The sequence below is a fragment of the Anser anser genome (assembly GCF_964211835.1).
Source record: "Anser anser genome assembly, chromosome: 15".
In the NCBI taxonomy this organism is placed as follows: domain Eukaryota; kingdom Metazoa; phylum Chordata; class Aves; order Anseriformes; family Anatidae; genus Anser; species Anser anser.
In genome coordinates, this window is record NC_139736.1 from 13,440,144 (window position 1) to 13,463,392 (window position 23,249).

Below are 23,249 nucleotides of genomic sequence, written 5' to 3' on the forward strand. Positions count from 1 at the left end.
GCATCCCATTTTCCTGGAACTTCTAAATGCACTTTGCTGTGAGCTGCCAGAATAAGAGGGAGTTAGAAATGGGTATTCTGCTTAGAGGCGCTGGACACAATGACTGCAATCAGAACCCAGCTCAGAAAGCCAACACCTTGCGAGCAGTGTTATCATTTTATTTGCCAGACCTTGTGTTTGCTTCAGATCTCTACCGCATTCTTTGCTAACCACATACAAGCTTGCATCGTAGGTATCTAATTTCCAAGTGATGCCTCGGGCCGTTACTGAAGTATGTTCGCTATGTCCTCTCCGGCGCTGCGGGGAGCGCTTGGTGTTCGGCAGAACGTGGGCACTGGTAGCACGCAGCCGTCTCCAGCAGCTAGCTGGGATGGTGCTTTCCATTTCAAGCATTGCAGCTGGGATAAGCTATACAAGAAGAATGAAAAGAGAAGTACCTATCCCAAGACAGCTAGGACACTACAGAGTAAGCTGCTTTGATTACAGTCACTAAATGTACTTTGGTTTGTCATATGAAATACCAAGAGGAATCTGAGTCCCTTGGGTAAAGTCCATGCTCCTTTTACTACCCAGGATCCAAGCTCTAAAAGGCTGCCAGTGAAATCCAGGCCTGTGTAACCTCTTGCGAATATTTTTTTCTATAAAGCTGCAAAACCAAGAGCAAATAGCCTTGTACAATAGCTCAGAGGTAGACGCGCAGGGGAAGATGCTGAAAAAGTCTTGGGCGGTTAGTCAGGAAGAATCAGTCTTGCGTTAGAAAGCTTGTTTCTCTGTCTGGTTTGCCTGGAAGCTGAAGCACCCATTTTGTGTCCTTGCCATGTCCCAGTGCAGCAGCCGCGTTACGAGCGGTCGCAGTTCTGAGCACGAGCAGGTCACGCGAGATTTATGTCGGCTTCTCAGGCAGCTCCTTGGTGGGACTCAGTGACTGCAGCTGGTCAGCCTTGTTCTGGCTCGGAGGGGGGGGCCACGTGGTCTTCTGATGAAGATGGCTGAAACAAAAACGTATGCTTTTTGTAAACTGGGGGAGGGATACAGGAGATAACATGAAGACAAGACTCGTCATTGAGTAGAGAAAAGAGGCGGCCATGGATCTCGCATGGCTCTTTGATTGTACTGGCCATCTGTTTTGCCTGAAAATGCTTTTCCTGACTTGAAATGAAGGCTTGCAAATGTCTGCTTTGTAGTTAACAAACCCTGCTTGCAGATTCTAAGGTTCAGTTAAGGCGGTCAGCTAAGGCAGTGGTCAGGTCTCAAAAGAGTACTCCTTCAGCAGGTATTTTCAGGGCATGGCTCTGTTAAACACAATTCACTTAAGAGGTTTCAGAAAAAATCTTAGAAGACTGGAGACCCAAACAGAGCCATGTTTGTCTCACTCTCCTGTGCTTGGACCTCATGGCATCTTAACACCATGACATAAAAGTCTAACACATTCATTGAGGATTTTTCCCATGCTGAGAACACAGTGGTCTTGAAAAGTGCCAGTTAGACAAGCCACAGAACCATAAATTCCCATCTGGCCTGAAGAAAAAAAAAATCACACTTTAGAAAACAAAACAAAGATCCACGAATTCACACTGTACTTCATTGTGCTGGGCAGGAAGGCTCTTGCTGTCTAGGAAATGACTTCTTTCTCTGACATGACCATCTGGAGGCTTCTACTAGATTATCTGGTTAAAAGTTGTCAAGCAAAAAATTTGATTAAGAAAAAAAACAAACAGGAATTCTTATTGTGTCAAAATTACAGAGCAAGACAGTTTTGACACCTACTCCTTGTAATTTGGGATTCCTTCAGCAGGCAGGCACTGGTCCCTGTCACATGGCGAAGCTGCAAATGTAAGCACACAACCAAGTGAAGGGTTAGAAAACACACCCAGTGCAAATATCACAGCTACATTATGATAACACACATTTAAATGATGCAAGCACACTGGAAATGCTGACACATTCATCTATTAGGTGTAATCCTCATAGGCTACAATTATTTTCCTTGTGTCTTGTGCTCTGAGAAGGGGAAACGCTGGACTGCAGCGCAGGAAAGGCCACGACAGTATGTCTGGGTGACGAACAGCATCAAAGAGTAAAGGCTGGGCACATATTTGGGGCTGTACGCTCACCCTATGATGAGAAGGAGGAGAAGATAAGCTCTTCTTTTGCACAGAAAGAGACAAGCTGGGTTGAATAACTGCTGCAAGAAATACTTATGGCTCACAGAATAAACTGAGAATCCCAGGCTGGGAGGTTATTCATACTTGCATGGATGCTATGTGCCCGATTTCCTCCCATCCACAGCCACGGGCGTGGGAGGCTGCCTAGGCTGATGGGTTTGCACGCCAAGGAAACGGGGGGATTACCATGCCCCTCTGCTCAGTGTTGCTGCTCTTGTACCTGGATGGTGAATGCAGGTTTGGATCCCCAGTTCAAAGCTATTAAGAAGCTGGATGAGGGCCAGCAAAGGCAGCCCTAGGGCTCATAACCTGCAAGGGGAGCTTGGGGAGGGCTGAGGGAGCTAGGCTTATTTAGCCTGGCAAAGGAGAGGCTGAAAGGCAGTCTTGCAGCACCCACTCCTACTGCAAGGGCAATTACAAAGACGTTGGAGCCAAACTCTTGCTGGCAGTGACAGACAATATAACTGGGGGCAACAGCCACAGATCACACCTTGGGCAGTTCAGACTAGACGTTAGGAAAATCTGTTTCTACATGGAGCATAATGCAGCTCGGGAACACACTATCCAGAGAGGCTGTGGATCTCCATCCTTGGAGGCTTTCAAGATGCAGCTGGCTGAAAAACACTGTCAATCCGATCTAGTGCGGGTGATGGTCCTACAGGGAGCAGATTTGACTACTGTTCTCCAGCAGTCCCTTTCATAGCATTTCTGTGATTCTTTAAAACCATTCCTCTTAGTTTCTCCTTGGTAAATGCCTTTCCTCTAGCCCTTTGACTCCTTACACCATGAGTCTACTTGTCAGATTCAACTAGAAGTCATATGGGTACATCTCAGCATGGGAGAAATAGGTATATTCATGGGAGGCTTAGCTGCTATAGCAAACAAGTACGGAGGGTGGTGGAAGCTGTAAATAACACTAAGCAAGCATCCTTCAGACTTGCTTGGATTCAGGTTTCTCTAGTTAGCTTAGTGCTTACCGTCCTTGTTGGAGAGGATTGGTGCTAGCAGTTCTTTAGCTTCTGACAGCAAGAGGTCAACAAGATCTGAAGATGGAAGAGATGTATCTGAGACTGCGTCTGTTTTATCCTCTTCTGTTTCACTGTTGACTCTTATAAATATGGAAAGTGCCATCAATACTTCTATCATGGAACAGTCATTGAAAATCCTGGCCAGATTCTTCTGAGGGATACTCTATATAAATTCTGTGCATTCAGAGGAGAACCGCATCTCGATCTCGCGGCATCACAGAAGAGTCTATTTTAGGCACACTTGCATTGTTGTGTTAGAAATATAAGATGTACTATCGAAGTTTTTTGTTTGTTTTTAGAATTTCTATTTATTTTTAGAATTCTTCAAAAATATTTTTCCTTCGTTATCACAGAAATAACCATCTTGGAAACCTAACCATTAAAAAAAATTGTTTTCTGCTACCATCATTCTTAAAAATCAGCATTTTTTGAAGAGGCATTGCATTATCAACAAGACTGTGACTTTTCAACAAATTGATCAAATTTACAAAAACAAACAAAATACCACCAGAGTTCTCAGAGTTCTGATACAGTTTTTTCAAGTGATAGGAGATAGCTTGAAGGGGAGTCCAAAATCCTTAACTTCATTTCTGTAACCATTCATGCAGTTAAGAGTCATGTTAGTTCTTTGCTTACACTATTAGTTTCTATAACTGCTGACAGCCAAGGCCATGGTCCTAAAGCCAAAGACTGACTTCTAGTCAGAAAAGCAGGTGAGTCACAACTCTGCTTCTTTGAAACAGCTTGCTTAGGGGCTCTGCTAACAAGAGCAGCTTAATCAAAGGAGTGTTTCACCTACTCATTCCCCAGAAAAGCCTGAAATGGAGGTGAAATGTTCCCAAATACCAATGGACCTGTAGCATCCTGATCATCTTTTCCCAACAGTTTCATTCCCAAAGTGACAGTATTTTTAGAAACTCCAGGCAAGGTTATGTGTGAATCACCTTCCCCTGAGAAAGGTCAGAAAAGGAAATGTTTGCAGCTCCCAGAAGCCATCTCCTACCTTTTCTCATCTGGTAAGTGACTGGGTGTGCTCAAGACCTTGTGAACGTTCTGCCATAAAAGAAAAAAAAAAGGGGGGGAAAAAAAGGTTTCAAACTCGTAGGAATGAATAATTCCTGAGAACAAACCTCATGGATTTTTGCTGCTGATCAGATTTAATATGACAGTAATCAGCTTCTGCTTATTCATTGCCCTTGAAGCGAATATCTCAAGGCCTTTTGCAACACAGGCAACATTCACAGCCTATGCAAATATACAGACACATCTGAATTATGCATTTTAATACCAATGTTAAAGTATACCAAATGCACCATAAAAATACTCTTCCAAAGAATAGTTTTGCAGGCTACATTTCAGCAAGTCCATGGTTTCTGGATTGTACTTGCACATGTAATTTCTCATTATGGTTAGTGAATGCTCAGTCACTACTGAGGGATGTATAAAAGGAAGACATTTTATCCCAGTAGCCAAAATCCTGTGATGTTTGCCCCTGGGACCTAGCCAAATCCATTTGCAAAGTCCAGCCCCAGACTGCATACACCCCAGTGTACACACCTAGTGCTGCAGGTCTAGAGGCATTTTAATTCTTCCTTCTCTGAGGCAGGGGGCACAGAATCTACACTTCCTTTCTCTCCACTGTTTTCTATTGATCTCAAGATCTCCTGGGACAGGTTACTAGTAGCTGAAGCAGATACCATAATCCTAGTGCTTCCCATGCTGGCCAGTTTACTAACTACACAAGCTTTGTACAGGCAATGAAGTGGAAGAACAGACAATTAAAGGGCTAAAGCAATTATATATGTGATTTTTCAGGAAATCTAGGGGGGGGGAAAGCACTGAAAGAGCAAAACTACTCCTCGAGTTCACATTGGCTGTGCAGAGAAGCAACTGGCCAGCCATGCAAAGGGAAGGACAAAATGCATGATTTTGACTGTCATGTCCAGAGAAGTTCCCGGAGCAGCAGGGAAGAATCGGTGCGTGCTGGGGACAGCAGAGCCACAGGGCAAAAACTGCACCACGCCATTTACACGGCTGATGGGTAAAGGAACATGCATGAGCTTGTTCCCCGGTTTCTCCTAACCAACAGACAGTGCCTTGTTAGAATGAGAAGGAATAAAAATAAATAAATTTCTTGCTTATGGACCAGGAAATTAGTTGGACTTGCAAAATCCCTGTTAAGGTAAGAGGCCACAGCACTGCCACCAGCACCAGAGGCAGCTGAGCACGTCACCTGCACAAACAGGAGCAGTTTCCTATTGCAGATCTCCAGGCGCTTCCGTGAGACTTCTGATTTCCGTAACTGGCTGTCAGCCAGGGACAACTGTCTTTTCAGTTCCAGGATGTCCTCCTGAGATGGGGCCAGAGAAGAACAGAAATGAGATGATGAAACTCCAGCCTCGGCTTTTGGCAACATCAGCTTATGGCATTTTCTACAAGCAGAAAACCACAGTCCTCTTGGAATGGCCAGTGGTAATCGTACAAATTATAACACATACCCAAAGACTGTGCTGGCCTTGTTGTCATACATGACAAATAACGTATATGCTATGGTCATTTTCTCCTTTAAATGGAGAAGGGGATAGAACCCCCAGAAGAAGGGTCAGCAGGGTAGGCTTTTTCCCCTCCCACTGGTCTTTTATTCCCAGACTCAGGGGTTGCATTACCTCTATTTCGGCCACATGTTTTGCTTTCTTCCCTGCCAGCTGCATCTTCAGTTCTGCAATTTCGGCTTCCAGCAAGTGGATCACTTCCTCGTAGTCCTGCTCTGCGCTGTGAGCCTGTCTCTGCACAACCTCAGCCATCTGCAGCTTGCTGTGCAGCGTTCGGTTCTCGGAGAGGAAGCCCAGGGCTTTCTGGAAGCAGCGAGAAGTTGTGGTGAATGCACTGCGTCCCCCTTGGCCGCCGAGCACCAAACCCACCCCGGCAGCCCCTGTCCTAGTGGAGGCTGGGACGCAGGCAGGAAGAGCCCCCACGGCTCAGCCTTTCCAGGTCAGGGACAGCCTGAGGGTGTTGAAGTAACACCAACATCATGAGACACATCCAGCAACCAGCTCTCCACTAACCTGGTTCAGCCGCTGAAGCTCATCTTCCATTGACTTCTTACTGTTTTCCACCTCTTTCAGGAGAGACTAGGGAAAATATTGTCACCAGATTAGAAGCAACAAGCAACAGGACATCCTCTAGAAGATGCCCTGCTCTTTTAGCTCCTACCCCCAGAGCAATACAGACGGCAGCAGCCATATGTGCTCTCGCCCTGTTACCGCACTTGGTGGGCTGCGACCTGCATGTGCGCGGGGTCCCCGCTGCACGCAGCCACGATGCTGGCAGCTGTGCAGCAAGGTGCTTCTATGAGCCATGGGCTTGAATTATTTGCATTACAAGGTGTCACAGCTTTAAATGTACTTCCTCAATGTAAAAAAAAAAATAGTGGCTGCATACTCTTTAAGTTATAAGCTTTCATTTGAGCTTGAGAGAAAGCTGGAGGTAAGGAGAGGAGTGGGTGGGAGCCGGCTTGGTACAGAGGAGACCCCTCAGTAAGGACAGGCCACCCCACAGCCCTCCCATACGACCAGAGAGTGCCAGCAGAAGGCACCAGTTGAGGGGTCTGCTGGGAGGACAGGCTCCACCTTTAGCCGTCGGACTTCTTGCCGCAGGTCCGTCATCTCCAGCTGCAGCTGCTCCAGCTCCTCGCTGCCGTTGCAGCTGAGCGAGTCGAGGGTCTGCAGGGCAGAAGGCAGCGTTAAGTACCACTCGTGCGCTACCAAAACCATGGGGCTAGATCGCAGGTGTACTGCTTTCCATACCCAGAATAACTATTAATCTTGGAAAAGGTGTTGGCGTTTTTAGGATTGAAAGGCACACTGAATAATTCAGCTGAAGGATTCCCTCCCCTCACCCACCAGAATTTCTGCCTCTGATCCCTGACATAGCTGGAACAGCTGTGCTACAGTGAATTTTCATTTTGAGCCAAGTGAAATTAGTTGGGATTGATTAATTATGGCTAATTCACCTGCATCACTCTGAGTGACATAGGCTGTTTCCTTCACATCACCCCATAGGTGGTGTTGTTGCTTTATTAAAACAGAGGACTCTTTTACATAATTTCCTATAATAAGAATGATTAAGGGATCCTTCTCCCTTCTTTGTATAACTCAAGAACAATCAGAACGTGAGAATACAGCTTTTCCCTTAGAATCCCATGTATTTATGTATCAAGAAAAGTAGTGTTCTAAGCGACCCTGCACACCCGCCCCTGCACAGCCCCACAAAAATCTGCTTCCCCCGGGGACGGTGCAGCCAGGGCCGCCTGAGCGCCAGCCCGACTCACCGGGGAGTGAAACGCCGACGTGTCCAGCAGACTGGCCACCTCATGCTGGGTGAAGAGCACAGAGCTGGAATCCAGGCCGGCCTCATCCAGCTCGTCCTGCATCACGTCCCTGAGCGCTTGGAGGAGATCTGCGAGAAAGAGGTGGCTTTTGCAGGGAGGGGAGAGAAAAGCACTGCTTTTGGGGAAGAAAATGTCATAGGTTTAGGGAAATCCCAACTGGCAGGCAGAGCAAGTTTAGAGATACCAAAGAATCTTCTCTCAGTTCTTTGATGGTCCTAGCAAACTCAAATAAGTTCATAGAATGATAGAATCACAGAACGGTTTGGGTGGGAAGGGACCTTAAAGCCCGTCTGGTTCCAACCCCCTGCCATGGGCAGGGACCCCTCCCACCAGACCAGGTCACTCAACGCCCCATCCAGCCTGGCCTTGGGCACTGCCAGGGATGGGGCACCCAGAGCTTTTCTGGGCAGCCTGGGCCAGTGCCTCACCACCCTCATAGGAAAGAATTTCTTCCTAATTATCTAATCTAAATCTATCCTCTTTTACTTTAAGGCCATTACTGCTAAGTTGCTGATAACCTTTACCAGACTGTTGTGTTTTTTTTTTTTAATAGTGAAAAAATGTCAAATTGGAAAAAAATTGTACTTCTAAATAACAAAACAAACAACAAACAAACAAAAGACGACCCCTCCCCCACATACCTCCAGTTTTCACGGTGGTTCTCAGAGTTCTAAAATTTCAGTCCCAAGCACCATTTCTCTGACCCATGTCACCCACCTGCCTGCTGGCATTTCTCATGTTTTTGATTCAAACAAAACAATCCAAATCAATGGCTTCAGCACTGCGGGGGGGGGGTATTAAATGGACAGGTCTGAACATCAGGATTTGTTTTGTGTGGAGGAGAGCCCGGTGCGAGGGGCCGCGTGGGACACACGCAGCCTGCGCCGAGGATGGGAGGAGGCATCGAGGTGTTTGTGACTTCTCCTAACTGCTTGTGAGCAGTGCCCAGCAGGGAGCTTCTGGCCAAGCTGCTGCCTTTCAGCAGGCGCCTGCCTCCTCCCTCAGCCATCAGCAAAGCTGCACAAAAGCTAAGAGCCTGCTGGCAGCTGCCTGCTCACCTCCATAGGCCACCGTCCCCTGCGAGTCCGTGGTCAAAGTTTGCCGCAACTGTCTCTTCTTCTCCTCGGTAACCTCCAAACCGAGGTACTGCAGAACCTGCAGCAGGAACAATGAATGTTTAATAAAAATAACTGCATGAAAAACACCGCTGGGAAAGCACTGCTGTGAAGTAGAAAGCAACGCTTTCTCCTGGAAGCGACTCTCCAGGCATCACCTCCTGGAGGAGCAGGCTTGGGCTGGACTTCCAGGCTCTCATTTCCCACACCTGCACAGAAATGCCTGTTCCTGAAGCCAGGGACACGTTCGTGGCCCTCCAAGAACTTTTTGTACAGGTGGCAAACAGATTTGCAGCTATTACAAATGGGCAGGAGCTTTATCAAAGCCTGTGGAGCTGCAGCAATGCTCAGCTGCCAGGAGCTCGGCCTCTCTGCTTTCTGCCCGGGAACTGTGCTTGAGACTGAGGAGATAAAAGCTATTCACGGAGTATTTCCTGCGGCAACGGGAGACATTCAAACATTTTGTCTCTCGCTGCACCTTTTGCTCTCTTATTATGCATGATGCGCTGACTTCTGATACTTATCAGCTCAGCCCCTGGGCACCGCACAGAAGTGGCTAAACCTGTGCAAACGCCACTTGGTGCCAGCGGCAGCAAGGAAAAGGCTTTAAAAGACAACGTCAGGCTCAGCAGAGAACCTGGGAATGGGCCAAAGCTAAAGCTAGAGCTCTTTCTCCCTGCTGCCGTAGGCTGAGCCCGCAGCTCCCCCTCGCAGGGGTCCCCCTGCCTCCGTCCCGGCCGTGTCGCCCCCGACCCAGGCCCGCAGTGGTGCCTGCTCCCAGCGCTGGAGTCCCCTAGAAGGGGATGGCGAGCGCCCACCCTCCTCCCACTGAAGAGGAGCTGGTTTTATACCCGTGGCAGAAAATGCAAGCTTAAATTGGGAAGGGAAGGGAAGGGAAGGGAAGGGAAGGGAAGGGAAGGGAAGGGAAGGGAAGGGAAGGGAAGGGAAGGGAAGGGAAGGGAAGGGAAGGGAAGGGAAGGGAAGGTTTAGGAGAAAACTTGCAAGCTCGTGTGCTGCTTGGCGAGGAGGAGGCGAGCGCGGCAGGTGCCGCAGGGTGGCAGCAGCCGCCCGCCTGTGCCCCGCATCGGGCCGTGGCCGGGGCGTTCCCCCGCGCCCCCCAAAAGCCCGCAGCACCCCGGGGGGGGGGGGGAGGTCCACGCACCCCACAGCCAGGGCGGGGAGCGCGGCCCCCTGCGGGCGCCCTGCCTTTCACCGGGGTTTTGGGTGAGCAACTGGGCAGCTCCGCTCCCGCCCTCGGACGGTGTCCTCGCGGTGAATTTTCCTCCACAAGCTGGAAGCCCTGCCCGGAGCCCAGCGCTGCGGCCGCCTTCGGCCTCTCCTCTGCACGAGGTCCCCCGGCAGCGAGAGCAGACCCAGGGGGCCGGGGGGCTGCTGCCCCCCCCCCCCAGCTCCGCACGTACACGGTGCAGCCCCCGGGGCTTCTGAGCCGCCTGCAGCACCCAGGGGTGGCTGAGAGGAGCCGTGATTCCCCCAAACGCCCCTCGAGCCACGGTGGGGATGTTTCGCTACACCCTGTTGTCCCTTCGGAGTTTCTGAGGCTGGACGCATCCTCCAGCAAACTCAGCTGAAGAGTCGAGACTTGGTAACAAACACAGCTTGGTCTCAGCTGCGATGCCTCTGTCTCAACGATTAGATGAAGTAACTGCAGTGCGTGAGCAGCGCGATGCCCGGAGGGAAGTCGGCGCTCAGGGCACCGCACGCCGGAGCTCCTGCTGTCCCCAGCACAGCCCCGCTGGCCTCGCGGCGAGGAACTGGGCGGCAGCAGGCCCTGCTCGGCGTAGGACACCACGCGCAGATTAGAGCACTGAGCAAGTGCAGTAGCTTTATTCTGTGCGAACAGCCGGGCTGATTCTCTTGGACTATTTCTATTCAGTTTTGCACTTTATAATCCCTCCAGAAAGCAAGTGACCCAGTGACCCCAATGCTAATACCTGGCGCAGTCCTCCCACACCCCAATGAGCCGCTGGGGCAAATGGAAAGGTCTCGGCCTGCTCCCGGCTCAGGCCTCCAGCGGGACCCAGCACCCCGGGCTGCCTGCAGGTGCTGCTCCAGCAGCGAGACCCCCGGGGGTCCCAGTCTCTTTGTGGGGGCACAGCCACAGCAGGGGCTGTCACATCCCAACAGACAGCCACCCCTGCTGGCGCACAGCCGCCCAGGTCCTTCATCTGGTGAGCACGCTGCGCATTGCTCCCCAGTTCCCTCCTCCTGGCCTTCCTCGTTGGCCCCGCAGCTCTTCCGCGGCAAAAACAAGGCAAGGAGACTGCACCCTGGGGGAGGGACGGAGAAGAGGCCACTCACCAGCTCCAACTTGCCGTCCTTGAGGCGGATGTGGGGGTCCAGCGCTACTCTGGGCTTGCTGCCTGCAGCCACCCCCTGGCTGGGGGCCGAAGTGGGCGCTGAAAAGCCAGGAAGAAATGTTAACGGACGAGTACTTGCGTAGAGGAAAGAGGTGCCTGCTAAGGACAATTTGGGGCAGAATATATCTGCGTAAAATATATTTCTGTGCGGCAGAGCAAAATCAAAGAGCGGGATTTTTTAAAATCCACTCCTGGAAGCCCAAACCAGGCCACCATGGAAAGGACTGGACACTGGGGGAATGACAAACCCATGCTGAAACTGGGCTTCCTCGTGGCTTAAAACAGGGTGTTTCACCTGGGGACCCAGGGCTGCCAAAAGGCCACTGCAGAAATTTCCAGTCACAAGGTTTTTGGGGTCTTGGGGTCCATACTTAAGGTGATCTATTTAAAAGAAAACATAAATCTGCTTCTATCCTGTCTACTCTAACTGATTGAGCAAAACTGAAAGCCAAGTAGCAACATCTTATAAAATACAGCCTTGGCCTTTCACAACACCCGTGGAATAGAGAACTGAAGCATTAAGAGCAATGTGGAAAAAACATTGGTGCAAGACTTCTGCCCTCCCCGAGACTGCAAAAAGCCTTGAACCCTTCTCCCCAGTCGCTGGAGCAAATTATTGGGGTAGGAGCTGCGTGCACTGCGAGGCACAGAGGGAGCCTGCAACCAGAGCAACTGCAGGGTTTTGATGAGAGGAGGAAGGGCAGCTGCCGCATGGGCTGAAAGCTGTTACAAGAGGGGAAGAACCAGCTGCTGACAGCTGGCTCCTCCTTGCTGTCACTGCCCTCAGAGCTCGGCGGTGCAGAGCGCAACTCCCAGTGCCATGCCCTGGCACTTGTGCTCCTCCATCCCTGGAGGAAACCCACAATTAAGTCATGTCCATAACGATCCGTGCCGTGCCCTGGGAAAAGGGCTGGCTCTGGAGGTACGGGACAGCTCTGCTCACCCAGCAGCCACCAGCCGAGCACAATCCACAAACTCTTTGTGCCAGTGGCACAGGACTGGCCCAAGGATCAACTCCTTTCCCCTGCCTGGGTTCTGCTCTACAGCCTGGGAACCCCAGTCCTGCTGAATGAGCCCGCCTCTGGCCCACCCCAGCACCTGTCACCCTCCTCAGCTGCCGGGCAGGAGCACAGCAAGCAGCAGCGAGGTGCTGCAAACGCGTAATCCTCCTAATCCTGGCATTCATCCACTCTGCTAATGCCAGCAGCTGGGAAGCAGGAAGAGGTAATAAATGGGGCTGCTGCATTGGCCACCAACACTTCGCTCCCCACGTTCAAGGGCAGAGCTGTTACCCTTCAGTGCATGGCTAATCAGGATTAGCTCCACGAGGCTCTGCTGTCAGCTCTGTGCACGCAGATATCCAGGGCATCCGCTGGGCACCCACCGGCAGGCAGTCCCTGGCCCAGGCTCCAAGCCTGGCTGCTGCTCTTTCAAAGCCGGCTGTCTGCTTTCATGGATGACAACACCGACACAAAGCCTCCCCAGCATCTCACATTAAAACAACAACCAAAAAAAAAGTGTAATAAAATCCCTCAGCTAAGTCAGGAAGCAATTAGGTCATTGCTATATTGCCTCAATGGCCCAGGGCCCATCACTGGGAGCTCTGGCTGTCGGTGGTGGCCACCTAAAAGCCTCCCTGAAACCAAGGCACGCTGGGGACTCGCTGACATGGTAAGGAAGATCCTCCAGGCAGAAGCAATGACACCTATAAACAATTTTCCAGTTTGAACAACTGAGAACAACCTTAATGCCTGTACAGTGCCCGGGGCTGCCATGTACAGTACAGCTATCAGGAACTCACTATTTTCCATACTGTGTCTCCAAGGACCCCTCGTTCCCAGCAGACGGGAACGTTACCCGCAAGAAGACCTGCTGGATGTGAGTCTCACCGGATCTTTGCACGTGGACAAAGATGCTGCTGCAAATGAACTACACACTGAGCATGGGAAAAGTGCTGTTTCCTATTTCCAGTCCTCCAAATACCTTAGTAAAGAATTTTGCTATTATGTACAAACCAACATAGACATAATTATTAGCTGCTGAGTAAACCACCTTCCCTCTCTCCCAGTGGGTTGAATGTCATAATCGCACCATTAGATTCCACTACAGCAGTATAAATACTGATCAAAATTAATTTCAGCATCCTCAGCACTGAGGAGCCAAAGCCGTGTTGGCCACCTACACAGACAGAACCACTAGCAAGACTCTTACCTGAGACAGTAAGCTCTGGTGGGCAAATGTCTGGTGACAAAGAAGGCACAGGAAAATGATTTTCATGTCTATTCTAGAAAAAGAAGACAAAAGGGCACAGAATCTAAGCAGAAACTGTTGGTGTAAATATAGAGCAGAGCACAGGAGATCAGGAGAGAGCAACCCAACTGGCCCGCAGGAAGCAAGAGCACCCCATGTCCCCGTCCTGGCTTAGGGACAGGCCAAAAGAGGCTCTCGAGGGACTTCCCGCAGCTCTGGGTGCAGGTCTGTCCCTGAGCCAGCTCCAGATATCTGGCAGACAGAAAACCTGAGTTCATTGGTACTCTGAGAGCTCGGGTGAGTTTGACTTTGTGAGCTCTATCCGTAGAGGCCCTCTCTAAACCTCTGTATCCAAAACACCAGTGAGTTCCTGGTTCTGACCATGGCCAGTTGAGTTATTTACCGAAAACACCTCATTGTCAGAATGAGAACGACTGGAAGCAGAGATGGGTGCCCACCCTTTCTTAAGTACCAGGTCACGGGCTGAAGCACAAGTAAGAGGGGAAAAGAGTGTAGATAAGCTGAGCCCACTGAGACAGTGCATCCACAGCTGGAATCTCAGAAAGAGAGGTACGGAGCTGGTGCTGAGGGCAGACGGATGGGTAACATGGGAACCTAAACATGCTTTCCCTGATGTGGAGCCCTGACCTCAACAGAAGTTCAATTTTTCAACAACAAAGTGAGGAAAGGAAAAAATTAATTTCAGTCAGCTGTGTGATTTCGTATAGGTACACAGCACTACACAAACACACCTTTCTGCTGGATGATGAACGATCTCTCCATACTACTCACATACATATGAGTAGCCTATATATGTATAGGGTAAGGCTGACTTTCATAAATGGGTCTGCAGCCTGGCACACCCAAAGGCAACATGTACTTGCCATTCCTGCAAGTCTGTGTCTACACAGGGCCTGGAAAGAAAAACCTTTTGGGAATGGTGCTTGTACAAAAGGAAACTCCATCCAGCCTTGTCTTATGGAAGCTTATGGGGAAAAGGGCAGAACACACACCAGGCATTGCAGCAATCCAGGAAAGGAATGACAAAGGCACGAAACCCAATCACAGGCCTAAATTATTGTGGGAGTTGTGTGGTTAAATCCTGTCTCACCACGCACAGCTCAAGCCCTCGCCTCTGCAAACACAACATAGAGCTAGGCTACACAGGAAGAATGAGCCTGTCTTATCATTAGGCTGGTGAGGAACAGACACGGGCTGCTCAGGAATGCTGTGGATTCATCCTCATCAGAGGTCTTTAAGAACAAAGAGTCATTCCTGCCTTTGGGTAGGAGACTAGATCAAACCGACTCCTGCGATCCCTTCCAGCCCTATGGCTGTGTTGAATGAGATGCAGGTTGGTATCCACAGATATTATTTTTTTTTAACCTGAAACGTCTGAAACATCTGAATGCAGGCCCTGGAGATGAAACTCCTGTCATTTACCTCCACTGATTCTTCGCTGTCTCAAACCCAAGACAGAAGAAACAGTATTTCAGGTTTAAAATACCTGGCTGTAAAATGAGGCTACATTCATCAACACTACAGACTTTCCACAGCCCAGAAAGACTACTATGGGGTCCCTAAAACAGAGTTTTCTGATCAAAGAAAGATCACAAAACTGATGTCTGTGGTCTTAGACATGAATTTCAGCCTACCTCTGGGGACCTCACGTGGACCTTCAGTCTGCAGGAAGTCAGACCATTTCCCACAGCCTTTGGCGGTGGCGACGAAATGTTGTTATGAACTGACAGTCCGGGATGTAACCGTCCCCGTCCAGGAATAAAGGCCACTTCTGTGTTTCCCTCGTGTCTTAAATGAACAATAAATACAGGACAATTGATTAACCAAGAAAGTATAACTTAAATTTGCAAACTGTTCATGTCCACGGTTCTTTCTCCAGGACAATCTCCCTTAAGTCCATGGATCCTGCACCAGCATGGCTGGATCACCACCAGCTGGGTTGCTTGTTTGGACTTCAGCTCTTTTGTGGAACTCTGCTAGGCAGTGATAGGGGATGTATGTGAAGACAGTGTGAAGGTCTGCATTACACTTCAGGATGATCCAGGCATTCAACATTTCCTTGTATCACAGCCATCTCAAAGCGCCATTCAAAACTAATATGCCTCATGCTTCCTGAAGCCAAACTTTGGTATGACACAAAGGGTTTCTGCCTAAGATTCAACATCACTGTGATGATGACAGGAAATACACTACACGCCTACCTGAATTTGGCTTTTGTAATGATTTTTCTGGCCTCTTCAAGTGTGCTGCCCACCAGGGAATCTCTATTGATAGCAACTAGTTGGTCACCAGGTCGGAGCCGACCATCCTAAACAAAGAGGGAGAAAGTCAGAGCACTGGAAATGAATATCCCTCTGCCCAACACCTTCTCCTGCAACAAAAATCTTCATTAGTCCATATAATGCATTATTCATCTATTCTTAGAAAAGCTGCTTCGGAAGAGCTACAACTTCTAGGAGAAGTCCCCATTGCAAAGTCACTGGGGGTTTCTCCACTGACTTACCTTGTAACAGTCACCGTCTGGCATAAGCTCTTGAATGTAAACCATGGGACCATCAGGTCTGTTGGATCCACCACTGATTGTCAGCCCTAAGCCAGAGGACTTTGCTATAGAAATGCTCTGGATTCCTGATTCAGTGGAGTAGCTGCAAGGGAGAGATGTTAGCAGGTGACTCGAGGTAACCTGGTTTATTTTCCCATATCTCTGAGCAATCTCTCCTTGATTTTCCTTCCCTGTATGATCTTCCTAATTTCTCCTAGTCTTTTTTGTCTCTGCATATCTTCTTCCACCCAACCTGGGAAGGAGGAGGTGAGGACTACAGTTTCGTAGCAGACATTGTTTGTCATTAGGAAGATAATTGGCTTGCTTAATCCCAAATGTTGGGGAATACTTGTTTTCATTTAGGAAATAAGAAAGAAGAAACTGAAGTCTTAGCTAGTATATATTTGGCATCCTTGTCTCTACAACCAAAAGCACAAAAAGGACTGATGTAGTTATCATTCCAAACCCAGCCTAAATCACCAGAGAGCAATTTACAGATTGGTCAACCATTAAATAGCCAATAGCAAAAGTCAAAGTGAAGCTCAGGGTACACAGCTGACTGTACATCTCAGCCAGGGTTTGGACTCAAAACCTTGCAAGATGCCCTGAGAATCAACCCTGTAAACATCTTTATAACAATAACTACCACACTGAGATCTACTTTTATGGCAGTGGCACAAATGCCTCACCCAGCCAAGGCCGTGCTGACAATGGGGCAAGAGCGAGGAAATCGGAGCCTGCCCCAAGGAGCTGCCTGCTGAGCAGGACCCAGCAGGGCACCGAGATGGCGACGGCACGCGACTCTGTGCAGGGAGGGAGAGCTGGCACTTACAGGAAGAGTTTGTGGGCACAGGGATTTCACTGACACCCTGCGGGCTGGGGGAGCGACTGGGCGGCACCGCACCAGGGAGGCATTTGGGAAGGATTCGGTTGTGTCTGAAGGTCATTAAGCCTTTTCCTCGTTATGAGCCGGGTGCAGGTGGCATCTCTCCTTTTCAGTTTATCTTCACAGCAGCCACTCACCAAGTGATCCGTGGTTTCTGGTCCGCTGTGTGTCGGCTGTTAGCTTCAGACACAGAGACATTCCTGGGCATCTCCGGCACAGAGCCGCCCCGCGCTGCTCAGCGGTGCCATCCCCAGCACTCAGCACCCCAGTGAAAGAGCAGTGTGCTGCCCATGCCCGCCACACCGACAACAGGCCACGCATTAATGCACCGTGCACCTCAGGCTTATTAAAAAACAGAAATATGGACCCCACCGGAGGGGGTTAACCATGGAGCGAGGATGTCTGGTTTATCCAAACAAGCTGCCAAGGAGATGAGCTGGCCTCTCCTCCGTAAGGGTCTCTCACTCTGTGCAAGCAGCTTAAACCTCTGGTGCCAAATATTTGTCCTCTGCAAATCCCTAATAAAGAGCTGATATTTAGCAAGAGGATTTACTGGTTCTGCAGTGAGGCCTGATTCTCTTTAGCAGAGACTTGGCTTGTTTACACTGGCAAAGGAAGAGAAGCTGTGGGCCCTGGGGATGAATGGTCCCAGCTCCAGTGCCGTTAACACCCTTCACGTCGTCCCTCTTGCAAAGGGCAACCCCGCGCACCCTGGAGACGAGACTCTGTGGAAAACAAGCTCTGCCTGCCCAAACCTCTGACCCTGTGAAATATGAAAGGGCTGGATGACCACATGAAAACACATACTTCATGAGACATGGTGTCTGCAGGCAGCCACGGCTCACACCAACGCAAAGGGCAACGGGAAACGTGCTCCTGAGTCACCTTCTGGTGGCACCAGTAACCTCGCAAAGGCACCCGGCTTGTGGTGTGGTCTGTGGAGGTGGGGGGCACCGTCCCTGCAGCTGGTGGGAAGCCCAGGTTGCAGAGGGCAGGGAGAGGAGCAGCTGCGTGGCTGACCACCGCCCGCACGCACCGACTGTCCCAGAGGGGGAGATTTCAGCTCTTGGGGGGCGGGTTTGCCAGGAACAGGCAAACTGCCGCTGTGATGAGGACACACAGGGGACACTCTGGAGCGGACACGTTAACAGTGAGCCATTGTGGTGATGCCGTGGTATAGAAGAGGTAAGGATGAACAAAGCAGTCCTTCAAACCAGTATTCACTGTTTTTCTCCCTAAGACAGTGTTAAGACATTTGGTGACATCTTCCTGGCAGACCAGTGGTCTGGAACACCTCGCTTTTTGCCGCACACGCAAACACCTTAAAGAGGACACATTCTAGAGGGGCACCCCCTGCTTTATGAAGAACAAAAATTCGGAAGCCAAGCACAGAAAGGGCCCAACAATTGGCTACTAGCTGCTCACCAAACCCGGTGGATACAAGCCTTTGACAAAGCGCGACAGGCACCTTGCCTTGCTGGCTGCTGAGGGCAGGTCTCAGCAGTTCCTGGGGCACGACACCGCGGCACAAGGGGGCCTGGCCGGCACGGCTGTACGTACTGTGTGTGCGGCGTGTGCGCTGGGTTGCCGATGAAGGGGCCGTGGGAGTTGGCCGGGCTCAGCAGCAGCGGGCTCTGGGAGCGCGAGGAGGAGCCTGAGGACGTGCTTTCCAGGTATCGACCTGAACAGCAAGGTCAGAGTCAGTCCAGAGAGCATGCACACTCCAGCACCATCCTCCCACTCTGCTCTGCCTTCAACAGCTGTCACCAGCTTCCTAGCATTTGGGGGAAAAACCATGTGGGAAAGGCAACAGCATGTAATTCGTGGAGAGGACACCATCAGCATCCTCAGCACACATCCAGAATGAGATTGCCACCCCTCTGCCAGCCCTATGTATCTCTGCCACAGGGGGAGGGCTGGCAGCTTTCTGGGATGCCAACCCAGAGAGACACCGTCTTTCCCCCTGCACACATGCTTTGACATTCTGGTATCTGGCTTAGGTTAACCTTGCTGTGTCTCACTAAGCATTTCCCTTTTGCAAATGAAAATAATGATCATCAAATGAATGATAGTTGAAATGCTTTGAAATGCACTGTAGAAAGCTGCATCTGCAGAGATGGGTATTGCTGACAGCCCTGCATGTTAAGTGGAGTCTCGGTATCTGGAAGTCAGTTCTGGCCCCAGCTCAATTCTCTCTAAATAAAGGTGGATGCTGGCTCACTGCCTCGCTCTGTTCAGGCACTACCAGCCGTGCTGGCTGCTCCATGCCTGGGGATGCACTCAATGCTTGCAAAAAAGAGCAGGACATCACTTCTTTCAACCCAAACCAAATCAAATCAGAACTCCTTCGAAATAACACTGGGATAAAGAACACTCTCTTGGCAGAGGGATAAAGGGGGTTTCGGTTTTCCCCGAGCACCACCACCAGTGACCAGTACTCACTGCTGCCATGCAGGACCGGTGAGCTCCGTGCAGAGCCAGTGTTGCTCTGGGAGCCAAACTTCTCCAGCAGCTCTGAGAACTCTCTCCTGGAAAGAAAAACATGGGATGGTCAGCAGCTGCTGTTCAAAACCATTCCCCACCCCACTGTGTGACAGCAGTGCCCTGATGGCAGTGACTTACTACTGAGTCTGTAGGACTGGCTCCCTCCAGCAATGGGGAGCAGACAGGAGCTTTCTCTTGCCTGAACCCTGCAATCTCAAGAGGTTGTGCAAGGCTTAAGGTCAACGATCAATCTCATGGCTGAAGATGCTGAACCAGCAGATACACGCTAAGTTTACAGATACCAAGAGCAGAGGGGCTTCTTAGTAAATTCAAGTACAGGGAGGAATCACAGAATATCCCAAGTTGGAAGGGACACACAAGGATCATTGAGTCCAACTCCTGGCTCCACACAGGACCACCCAAAAAAACCAGACCCGATGGCTGACAGCGCTGTCCAAACACTTCTTGAATTCCAGCATGGCTGGTGCCATGACCACAGCCTGGGCAGCCTGTCCCCGTGCCCGACCACGCTCTGGGTGCAGAACCTTTCCCTAACCCCCAGCCTGACCCTCCCCTGTCCCAGCTCCATGCCGTTCCCTCGGGTCCTGTCGCTGTCCCCAGAGAGCAGAGCTCAGCGCCTGCCCCTCCGCTCCCCTCGTGAGGGAGCTGCAGGCCGCCATGAGGCCTCCCCTCGGCCTGCTCTGCTCTGGGCTGAATGAACCAAGGGACATCAGCTGCTCCTCATATGCCTTCCTCTCTAGACTCTTCACCATCTTTGTAGCCCTCATTTGCTCAGTCTCTAACAATTTTATGTACTTCTGATATTGTGGTGCCCAAACCTGCATTCAGGACTCAAAGTGAGGCCACACCTGCACAGAAGAGGGTGGGAACAGTGGCCCACAAACATTTAGCATTATCCCTCTGTCTTGAGGTAACCCCCCTGCTTCATATATTGCCTCACGGCAAAGGAGCCACATCCACAACATCTGGAAGCTGCCGTGATGCTCAGGAGCTTTCATTAATGCTTTGCTCCCAGGTTGAGTTTGATTACCGTGTAACTACCCAGAGGTGTTTAGTCCTCCCTGAGCCGTAACCACTCGCGCACAAGAGGTGTTGCTTCACGACCTTCCTCACCAAGTGAAACATGCTGAGTTCTTAAGCCATTAAGAACCACCATTAGCCATGTTTACCAGCTCCTGCATCATTTCTGTAATCCTTCTTTGAGCTGCTGTGAGCCTCTCACATCCGTTTGGATGAGGAGGCACGGAAAGGGGATGCCACGGTCAAGCACCAGCCTCACACGCCCATCCCTGCCATGCTGGCTCTTCGGGCAACGCAGCTACCATTCCTCTGCATATGTGCAGCCCTCTCCCTTCATAACCCAATGCTTCCAGATCAAGCCAACCTTCGGGCAGAGAAAGAAGTCCCAGGGATGACTAATTTCTTACAGGTGTCATTACAGGAGAGACCCTGAAATTGCTGCTTCTGTGGCAGCGGCAACATTAGCTGTCCACTTTGAAGACAGGCGGGAATCCCCATGGGAAGGTGCCCTGTTGATGCCACAGCCACATGAAAAGCCTGGCTACGAGGGCTAGCTCTCACGCTTGACAGTCGGTCAAGCCCAAGACAAACCTGCAGGAAACCAGCCGCAGCAGTTTCCTCACTGAGGAGTCTGCTACTGCACACCAGCAGACATTGTGTCATCTGCATACTTTACTGGGACAGATGTTATATATTATTGGCTAGATTAGAGTCAACAATATTAAATGATGAGTGAATCATCAGCTCCTTGGGTTCCTGCTGGAAGTGCTCTCAGTAATTTACGTCTTCCCATTTGCAAGCAGCTCATTAACTAACTTCAAAGAATTATGCCTGCCTTATCTAATATTGCCATCAAATGTATGCCTTATTCATTCGATTTAATGCTAATTTTAAATCCAAGTATCACACAACACTTAGTGGAATGCCTTGGTGAATCCAAATATTTTGCATTGACATTGTTGTCTCTATCAACTAAACCCATGTCCTTAAAAAAAGGCAACAGCTTTGTTCAAAAACCCTACCATCCACAAAGCTATTCCAGCTGGCAGCTTCATAGCACTAGGCACTGAAATATGTCTGAGCACTGAAAAAAATGAAGCTTAGAAAGATCCTATAGCAATAGGATGCAGTTTCCTGTCCCATGGTTTCCTTGGGTTAAGACTTGGATGACTCTTAGCAGAATTTTCCCAATTTGCCAGTGAAATTTCTACAGGTCATTCAGACTCCCATTTCACTGGTAACTCACGTGGTGATGGAGTTATCCCTCCATGACCTATCACAATGGCAGGGCTGACTTGCTGGAAGCTAATACGTTATTTCCAGTGATTACCTAGCCATCCGCAGCTGGGTTTTTGTTTTGGGCTGGGTGTTTCTGTGGTCATCTATTGTTACATTTTCCACAGATAATAATTCGTCAGAGCATGGAACAGGTTATGAACTTAAAACAATGGCTAAAAAATTCTTAGTCAATGCAAATGCAACTAGTCCAGCAGCTCCTGTGTTCTTTAACCCTGCTAAACAATGCAGCCCCAATCACCAACCCATGCTGTCAAACCTTTTGCTACAAGCAAGGGCAGGCAAGGCTTGGGCATTCTTTGTTGTTGTTTATTTTGAGTGTTAAGGTCATCCACAAAGCGAGGCGGCGTTCATCATTGTTTGTTGCGCGCCCCGGCTGCTTGGCGAGGGACAGGGTGATGACCTGCATCACACACTGCCCTTCTGGCTCCTGCTTTGCTGGTCAATACTGCAAGCAACAATTCTGCTGAGGACATAAACACATGACTAACTTGAAGCTTATCCCAGCAGCAAGCAAGACACTTTCTGGTGTGAATCTCCCAAGAATTAATTTTGTGCTCAGTGTTGTATTTGAAGGAATTTGCGAATGGGCAGGTGATGCCCAAACGTTACTGATTAATGAACAAGTGCACTGGAAGAATGCTAACAAGCTTTGCTTTCTGCTTTCAGACGCTAAGAGACTTCAGAAGTCATCTTTAATATTTAAAATTTGTCCCTTATTAAAATATTCTGGATCCTCAGGTCCCTGCAGGTCTAAAATGCCCAGCTTTATTTCGGAAAGGAAAGGAAAGGAAAGGAAAGGAAAGGAAAGGAAAGGAAAGGAAAGGAAAGGAAAGGAAAGGAAAGGAAAGGAAAGGAAAGGAAAGGAAAGGAAAGGAAAGGAAAGGAAAGGAAAGGAAAGGAAAGGAAAGGAAAGGAAAGGAAAGGAAAGGAAAGGAAAGGAAAGGAAAGGAAAGGAAAGGAAAGGAAAGGAAAGGAAAGGAAAGGAAAGGAAAGGAAAGGAAAGGAAAGGAAAGGAAAGGAAAGGAAAGGAAAGGAAAGGAAAGGAAAGGAAAGGAAAGGAAAGGAAAGGAAAGGAAAGGAAAGGAAAGGAAAGGAAAGGAAAGGAAAGGAAAGGAAAGGAAAGGAAAGAGTCACAGGGCTGTATAAGGCAGAAAGTTCATCTTGACAATCCCTTCTCCAGCTCTTTTTCATTAAAGTAAAGCAGTGTGAGGGCTGGAGCATCCCTGCAGCAGAGCTCAGCCCTGCGGTGTGGGGTCAGATAATGGGGCTTGCCAGCAGCAGCCAGCTGTGGCTGACTTTGCTACAGATTAAGCAGTAGGAGGGGGTCAATCTTCTTGCAAAATATTGTTGTTTTATCTCATAATACCTTTTTGTCCTGCCCTTTTGTTCTTGGGAGAACAAAGGGCAAGTCTGACATCAAAGGTTATGCGACAGCACCGCGTCTGGAAACCTCAGCCCTGCACCGCGGCTGGGGAGAGAGGAGCCTGTGACACCGGATGAATTAATAGTGTGCCTCAATAAACAAAGCCTGCAGGGCAGCGGGAACCCCGAAGCCCAAGCACTGCAAGCCTGATGCAAGCAGCAAGCGCGGCAGAGGCCGATTTTCTCACACCCAGCCCACAGCAGATGCATCATTTACAGCTCCTGGGT

General features: G+C 49.7%; 1 protein-coding gene across 8 annotated transcripts in view; it reads right to left on the reverse strand.

Moving 5' to 3' along the window:
• Positions 1-326: 326 nt before the first annotated feature.
• The window catches only part of LOC310881974 (syntaxin-binding protein 4-like), a 50,868-nt gene continuing 27,945 nt past the window's right edge, over positions 327-23,249 (reverse strand). For 7 of the 8 annotated variants that reach the window (XM_083799994.1, XM_083799991.1, XM_083799995.1 and 4 more), the window contains 17 exons: positions 19,218-19,303; positions 18,336-18,456; positions 15,851-15,992; positions 15,549-15,655; positions 14,982-15,135; positions 13,288-13,360; positions 11,018-11,115; positions 8,642-8,738; positions 7,524-7,651; positions 6,823-6,915; positions 6,259-6,324; positions 5,860-6,048; positions 5,427-5,543; positions 4,197-4,246; positions 3,143-3,273; positions 1,768-1,825; positions 327-989 (listed from right to left, as the gene is read on the reverse strand). In XM_083799994.1, coding sequence (XP_083656120.1) covers positions 884-989; positions 1,768-1,825; positions 3,143-3,273; positions 4,197-4,246; positions 5,427-5,543; positions 5,860-6,048; positions 6,259-6,324; positions 6,823-6,915; positions 7,524-7,651; positions 8,642-8,738; positions 11,018-11,115; positions 13,288-13,360; positions 14,982-15,135; positions 15,549-15,655; positions 15,851-15,992; positions 18,336-18,456; positions 19,218-19,303 — 1,816 coding nt within the window. In that variant the 3' untranslated portion in view covers positions 327-883. The remainder of the gene's footprint in view (positions 990-1,767; positions 1,826-3,142; positions 3,274-4,196; positions 4,247-5,426; positions 5,544-5,859; positions 6,049-6,258; positions 6,325-6,822; positions 6,916-7,523; positions 7,652-8,641; positions 8,739-11,017; positions 11,116-13,287; positions 13,361-14,981; positions 15,136-15,548; positions 15,656-15,850; positions 15,993-18,335; positions 18,457-19,217; positions 19,304-23,249) is intronic. The other variant, XR_014572736.1, reaches the window with a different exon arrangement.